The following is a 7829-nucleotide window of genomic DNA, read 5'->3' on the forward strand; positions in this document are numbered from 1 at the left end:
TCTTGGTACATATTAACAAATAGGGTTTCTAGAGATTCGATTTTCTTATTTTCTTTTGTAGTATCGGTCTTGGCTCTTTTGGCTTTAAAGGGAATATTTCAACATAATCATTTTCTCTTTTTTTTCTCAAAGTTTCATTCACAACTAGTTGAAATTCGTCAGTCTACAATTTCAAGATTTATTTATGAACATGTGACTCATGTGTTTGGATAAAGGAACAATTTTTCCCCTCGGTTTCTATCCTTAAATATTTTTTCGACACTATTATGAACCTTGATCCTTCTAACGAATCATGACGTTCTTGAATTAGAAATGTGTTCGGTGCTGGGCTTTAAGTACATCTTCCGGTCCTTTGTGATTTTATCAATCAAGGAATCAAATTTCGTTTTCCCTAATTTTCGAGATATAGGCTATAAATTCAATCTCGTGTATAAATGGTTATCCGAAATCACAACTCTCGATGAACATGGTTAAAACTCCGATGTTTTGACAAGGGTGCAACATTTTTTGGTTACTTGGCCTTAGACCACATTTTTTTGAAAGTTCATTCATCTTAAAACATTTTTTACAGATGTTTATAACTTTCTGCTTTATGTTTCCATTTGAAATTTTCTCTTTTCTTTCTTTTGTTGAATCTATGTTTATTACTCTCTTTTCTTTAACAAATGAGAGATGAGGTATCCTTTCTCAATTTGTGGGTCCCGACCTTTATTTTGTGGGTTTATTCTGGTTCTTTTTTTCACAAACCTTTTATGGAGAGTTACTCTTTGGATAATCATGTACAAACGAAAAACACTTATGATTGATATCCTTTAAATCAGAGTTATTCTGAAATTATTGGTTTTGATAGATAAAATTGGTTAAATAAAACTTAACAAAAACAAATCCCTTGTGCAGGAACAGGCAAAGAATTCAACCGGTCAAAGAACTCAACCGGTTAAGAAACTCAACCGGTCAAGCAATCAAACCGAGCAAAAACCTGACCGAACAAGAAAGACAAGATTGGTCAAATCAGAAGGCCAGAATCATTGAACAGTCGGTCAATCAGAAGCTATGGAAAAACCGGAAGTCATGCGGTTAACATAAACAACCGACCAGTACAAATAGATACTTCGGGTATCTGTTGAGAATGATACCAAAGGGACAGACTTTAGTATTGCCATATTCATACAAGTCTGAGGACAGTCTGCAGACTGCAGAAGATCGTCCTACAAGATCTTTCCACTCCAGGATAAATCAGAAAGGCAATCTTCCAGGTACAGGCAACTGTCCAACCGACAGTTGCCATATTAAGTAAAAGACAAACCTAGCCGGTTTGACCTACACACTGGAAGACTAGACCGCCAGGTCTGAAGACTAGACCGCCATGTCTGAAGACTAGCCCGCCAGGTCTGAAGAGTTGATCACCAGGTCTGAATCACTGAACCTCTGCTCAACCAATCAGATTCAAGGAAATGAAATGTGACTGTTGGCACATTTCACCTATAAAAGAAGGAGCTGAAGAGGAATAAATGCGGTTACAAGTTCTGAAAGTTTTCTATAGCCTAAGTCAAAAATCGTGTTCTATCTCTAAAGAGTTTAAGCGTTTATTTGAAGAGTAATTACAATTTCGGTTAAAATTATACGGGTGTTATCGAGCAGAAAATAAGTCTCGATCGAATTGTGTGTGTATTCCTTAGTGAATATACTTCTCGCGATTTCGAGAGGAAGGGGTGACGTAGGAATTACATCTCCGAACAACCATAAAAACCTGTCTTGTCATTTACATTCCGCCTGCTTTATATTCTAACCGATCTGCACTAATCTACTAATACCGCTCAAACCGATTCAACATCACCTAAACCGAATTATTAAGCTCCAAAAACTGACCCAGCAATCTCCAAACCTATCTTATTCAAATCCGGTTCTGCCTATCTCGTGTGTGTGCTGCTTCAACCTGAAACAAACCACTTCCGCGCTTGAACTCGGTTCAAGGGTTTGTGACAGTTTGTGTAGTATTGAAACCCCGGTATTAATCTCTAACCGGATTAATCACCACCTTTGAGTAAGACGCGCCGACCGATCAGACCACGGTTCCCCATTCGCGACCTAGATCCTAACAATTGGTATCAGAGCAGTTAGTTTCAATACTCAAGCAAGCATGTCGTTCGATAGGCCCCCAATGCTAGAAGGTGACGACTTTGCCAACTGGAAGGCACGCATGCACCTGCATTTAATCACCATGGATGACGAGATGCAGTTCATTCTAGCTGAAGGACCGATAATAATTGATAAAGACAGAAAGGATTGGACAGCTGAAGATAGGAGAAGAAATAATCTGGATAATCATGAATCTCACAACATCCAACACAATTCAAGAGGTATTACACCGAACCTGCCTCTTAAACCAAAGGTCCAACTACGGAAGCTAACCACACGCATCCGGAAAATTACGGAGGAGTTCGAAGCGGTGGGACCAGAAGACACCTTAACACCGCGGGTGTTAGAAAGGCTTGAAAAAGCCAAAGGAGACCTCATTCAAGAAATTGACCGGCTAGAAGCAATATGCAGTCAAAGAAAAATACCGGTCTATACTGCTCCCCGGATCGAAACGAGTCCGGATCACTGTCCAACACTTCCAAGGGAGAATGCGGCATCAAAAGAATCCGATGAAAGGGCGGATCCTAATCTCACCGGGAAATCCCCTCCTCCAAAACCGGAAGTTTGCGACTCAAACTTCACAAAGGAATGGGTTGAGGGCCGTCTTCAAAGATTTGAAGACTCACCCGCAGAACGGATTAATAGCCAAATTCAAGAGTTTGAAGACTCCGCGGTTCAGCCATTCAAGGAGAGATTCCAAAGAATTGTTGGCTCGGCACTCAAGTTCGCCGACACCACATGGTATCTCTTGAACAAAAATCGGGACTGACTCTCAGAAATGGACGAAGATCTGCAGGAAGAGGCGGCTCTACGTAGTAAATATTTAAAGCGAACCGCAATTTTGGAGGATACGACCTCCGAGTTAAAGAAAGACTTTGGCCGGCTTGAAAGAGAGACCGATCAACGATTGGCGGAAGTTATTGGGGACCTGGTCGGCACAACACTTGGACGGGTCTCCGAACTCGAGAAAAAAATGAGGGTCTCGAGGCCGAACTCAAGGCGCTTTCCGAACAAGTTGCCGAACTGCTGAGGGTTAAGATGAACGCGGACGCCGCGGCTGTAGAGGCTGATGCCCAAGAGGCTAAGAGGGTCCAGGATGCGCTGGACGCCGAAGCAAGTAAAGAAAAGGAGGTACCGCGACCGTCGCAACTTACCGAAGAAGAAGAGGAAGTTGAGCGGATTCGAAGGTCAGAGGCCAAGTTCCCGGGACTTACAAAGAAAGCAGCCGCTCAAGCTGCGAAGGATGCTGAGCGGTTGGAAAGGGAAAAACGGAGGCTGGAAGGCTTCGCAGCCGACAAAAAGAAAAAGAAAGCGGCCTCCTCCGTCTCAGCGCCGAAAAAGCGAAAGAGGGAAGCCTCAAAGAAAGCTCAAATAGCCGACCTGCTTAATGAGGTCACTGAAACAGTCATCACGAGTACATCGCAGCAGGCTACTCCAGTCGAAGAGGATGAAGATGAAGAGCACCTGCAGACCCGGTCCACAAGACAACGAGTTTCCGAACCGGCTAGTCGACCGCAACCGGAGAAGAAAAAGCGGAGCATATATGACTTCTCGGACTCGGAATAGGGGCTCTCTTTCCTTACTTGTCTTAGTATTTTCATATATTATGTTATTTTCGGTTATATATCATATATATAAAGCTATTTTTGAAACCGGTCATCTTTTGCATCTCTACTTGATTTTGATAATTTTAAATAAAATAATCAAAAAGGGAGAAATTGATAAGATAAAAGATAAGACTTTTCCAAAAAAATTTCTCAAAATGTTTCGAAAAATTCTCCTAAGTCAGTTTCAAACAAAACAACCGGCCTACGGTTGCAAACTTACATGATTTTGATAATTTTATATAAAATAATCAAAAAGGGAGAAATTGTTAGATAAAATTAGACCGGTTCAAATAAACCTAACTTAAATAAACCTTCCATGCAGGAACAAGGAACCAGACCGGACAAACAAAAGAACCGGCTAAGAAAACTAGCCGGTCAAGCTAGTAAACCGACCAAGAATACTTGGAACGTGACCGCACAAAGAAAGGATCGGCCAAAGCTTAAAACCGGAAACACCAAACAGCCGATCAGTCACAAGGCAGAGGAATAACCGGAAGAAGTCCGGTTATATCATCCATACCGAAAGCCATCCGGTTAAGTCAAATGACCGACCAGTACAAGAAGACAATTCGGGTATCTATTGAGAATGATACCAAAGGAACAGACTGAATACTTCCATATCCATACAAGTCTGAGGAAAATCTGCAGGCTGCAGAAGACATTACTACCGGATCTTTCCACTTCAAGATAAGTCAGAAAGAAGATCTTCCAAGTACAGACAAATGTCCAACAGACAGTGCCTACATTGAGTAAAAGACAAACCTAGCAGGTTTGTCTTACATACCGGAAGAACAGACCGCCAGGTCTGAGACAGAATGCCAGGTCTGAGGTTGACCATCAGGTCTGAGGAAACGACCGCAGGTCTGAATCTCTGAAACACTGAATCACTGCACTCCTGCTCAGCCAATCAGATTCAAGACAGTGAAATATGACCGTTGGCATATTTCACCTATAAAATGGGCAGTTGAAGAAGAGTAAATGTGTGACACAGTGGGACAAGTGAGAAACTCTAAGAGCATTAATTCTACAAGTGATAAGAGTTTTGTTCTAAGAAAGCCTAAGTGCTAAAGTTAAAAGTGTGTTTTACAATTTCGGTGTAAATTGTAAGAGTGTTATCGAGCAGGAAATAAGTCTCGATCGGATTGTACTTGTATTCCTTAGTGAATATCCTTCTCGCGGTTTCGAGAGGAAGGGTGACGTAGGAGTTTATCTCCGAACATCCATAAAATCGGTCTTGTTATTTACTTTCTGCCGGCTCCATTGTTTAACCGATTTACATTAACTTAACTACACCGCCCTAAACTGACTCTATATTATCTATACCGAATTTACAGATTACCGAAACCGACCCACCATTTTCAAACCTCCGTCATCCGAAACCGGCCTTGTCCATCATATAAGTGTGATGCTTCAACCTGAAAGCAAACCTCTTCCGTGCTTGAACCTAGTTCAAGGGTTTGTGACAGGTTGTGTAGTATTGAAACCCCGGTATTAATCTCTAACCGGATTAACCACCACCCTTCGAGTGAGAACCGCTAACCGGTCCAACCCCCGGTCCTCCAGCGGCTACCTAGATCCTAACAGCAAGTCTTGAGGAAAGGAACAACAAGCTTGAAGCCGACCTCAAGGCGGTCACCGAGCAGGTGACTGAGTTAATAAAGGCCAAGCTTGCTGCGGATAAGGCAATTGAGGAAGCGAATGCCCTCGCGGCCCAGCACGTTCAAGATGCGCTGGACGAAGAGACGCGGAAAAAGAAGGAGGCACCACGGTCTGATGCGAACTTCAACGAACGCTTACGGATATTAACGGCCAAAAATCCGGAACTCGCAAAATCCATAGCAGCTCAAGAAGCCAAGGAGGCAAAGCGGTTCAACGCTGAGAAACAAATGTACGACGAATATGCCAAGGATCACAAGAAGACCCAGGCGGCTCCCTCCTCTTCGGTTCCAGCGACACGAAAAAGGAAAACGCCCTCAAAGAAGGCTCAAGTCACCGAGATGCTGGGCAGAATCACCGAGACAGTTGTTGACCCTCCACTGAACCCGACTTTGCAAACCGAGGATGACCTCAAAGAGGATCTCGAGCCGCAACCTACAAGACATCAAGTTTTCGATGCAGTTCTAGTCAGAACGGTCGGTCAACCATTCCCTCCTCACCCGGACACCAAGTGAGCTGGAGGTTCCTCTTCAAGGTCGGCTCAACCGGCTAAGGGACAACCAACAGATGAACTGATGGAAGACTTCCTGCCATCCAAATTGAACAAATAGGGGCTCTCTTTTCCACCTTTACTTATGTTTACTTCGGTTTTTTACATATATAATATTTTGCCCTTTTGCGGGTTATCTTTACTTATATATATATAAAGTTATTTTTGGAAACCGACCTACATTTATATTCCGACTTGATTTTGAATATTTTAATTAAAATAATCAAAAATGGAGAAATTGATAAGATAAAAGATAGAATTTTTCAAAATTTTTTTCAAAATTTTCCAAAGTTTTTCGAAAAATCCTCCTAAGTCAGTTTCCAAAAATCCAGCCAAATAAAACTCACAAGACCGACCTACATTTGCAATCTTACATGATTTTGAATATTTTAAATAAAATAATCAAAAAGAGAGAAATTGTTAGATAAAATTAGACCGGTTAATAGAACTTAACACAAATAAACTTTCTATGCAGAAACAGACAAAGAACCGGACCGGTCAAATCACTGAACCGGTTAAGAAACTCAACCGGTCAAACACCTAAACTGACCAGAAACATGACCGCACAAAGAAGGCAAGATCGGTCAAAACAAGAAGGCCGGAAACACTAGACAGTCGCCAAGGAATAACCGGAAGCCATCCGGTTAACACAAATAACCGACCAACATAAGAATATACTTCGGGTATCTGTTGAGAATGACACCAAAGGAACAGACTGAACATTACAATATCCATACAAGTCTGAGGACAGTCTGCAGGCTGCAGAAGACAGTCCTACAAGATCTTTCTACTTCAGGATAAATCAGAAAGACAATCTCCCAAGTACAGACAACTGTCTAACCGATAGTTACCACATTGAGTAAAAGACAAACCTAGCCGGTTTGACCTAGATACTGGAAGAACAGACCACCAGGTCTGAAAAGTTGACCGCCAGGTCTGAATCACTGAACCTCTGCTCAACCAATCAAATTCAAGGAAATGAAATGTGATCGTTGGCACATTTCACCTATAAAAGGAGGAGATGAAGAGGAGTAAATGTGGGACACAGTGGACAATTAATTTACAAGTGATAAGATTGTGCTCTATCTCTAGAAAGCTTAAGTGCTAAGTTGAAGTGTGTATTTACAATTTCGGTTAAAATTGTATGGGTGTTATCGAGCAGGAAATAAGTCTCGATCGGATTGTGTTGGTATTCCTTAGTGAATATCCTTCTTGCGGTTTCGAGAGGAAGGGGTGACGTAGGAGTTTTATCTCCGAACATCCATAAAAACCTGTCTTGTTATTTACTTTCTGCTGGTTCTACATTCTAACCGATCTGTACTAACCCATTTACACCGCTATAACCGATTCAACACTACCTAAACTGAATCACTAAGATCCAAAACCGACCCAGCAACTTCCAAACCTGTCTTATCCAAAACCGGTTCTTCCTATCACGTGAGTGTGCTGCTTCAACCTGAAACAAACCTCTTCCGCGCTTGAACTTGGTTTAAGGGTTTGTGACAGTTTGTGTAGTATTGAAACCCCGGTGTTAATCTCTAACCAGATTAATCACCACCTTTGAGTGAGACGTGCTAACCGGCCCAGACCCCGGTTCCCCAGCCGCGACCTAGATCCTAACACGTTTACTTTGTGTTTTTTCGTAAAAACATTAAAAATCAATCAAAATGTTCGAAATTAAAGTGTGTTTTTTTTAAATCATACATTCTCACGCGTTTATTTTATATTTTTCTCGTACAAAATGACAAAAAGTCTTCAAATCGTTCAGTTTTCCATATATTTTGTATTTTGTCTTATATAAAAACACAAAATACAATATTTTGCCTTATATAAATTCCGTTTTCATGATATTTTGTATTTTGTCTTATATAAAAACA

The 7829-nt window shown here is 41.5% G+C and overlaps 1 protein-coding gene across 1 annotated transcript; it reads left to right on the top strand.

The window, feature by feature from the left end:
- Positions 1–3177: 3177 nt before the first annotated feature.
- Positions 3178–5917, top strand: LOC124918625 (stress response protein NST1-like). The gene is made up of 2 exons (XM_047458670.1): positions 3178–3614; positions 5347–5917. Exons 1-2 carry the CDS (start codon positions 3178–3180, stop codon positions 5915–5917), a joined length of 1008 nt encoding a protein of 335 aa, XP_047314626.1.
- Positions 5918–7829: the final 1912 nt, after the last annotated feature.

The sequence above is a fragment of the Impatiens glandulifera genome, unplaced genomic scaffold (genome assembly GCF_907164915.1).
Source record: "Impatiens glandulifera unplaced genomic scaffold, dImpGla2.1, whole genome shotgun sequence".
Taxonomy (NCBI): Eukaryota; Viridiplantae; Streptophyta; class Magnoliopsida; order Ericales; family Balsaminaceae; genus Impatiens; species Impatiens glandulifera.

What these genes read in the sequence shown, in the direction of transcription:
- LOC124918625 (XM_047458670.1), top strand. Translation starts at nt 3,178, where the DNA reads ATGAACGCGGACGCCGCGGCTGTAGAGGCTGATGCCCAAGAGGCTAAG. An exon ending in GAAGAGCACCTGCAGACCCG is followed by an intron (nt 3,615 to 5,346) that starts GTCCACAAGACA and finishes TCTTGAGGAAAG; the next exon opens with GAACAACAAGCTTGAAGCCG.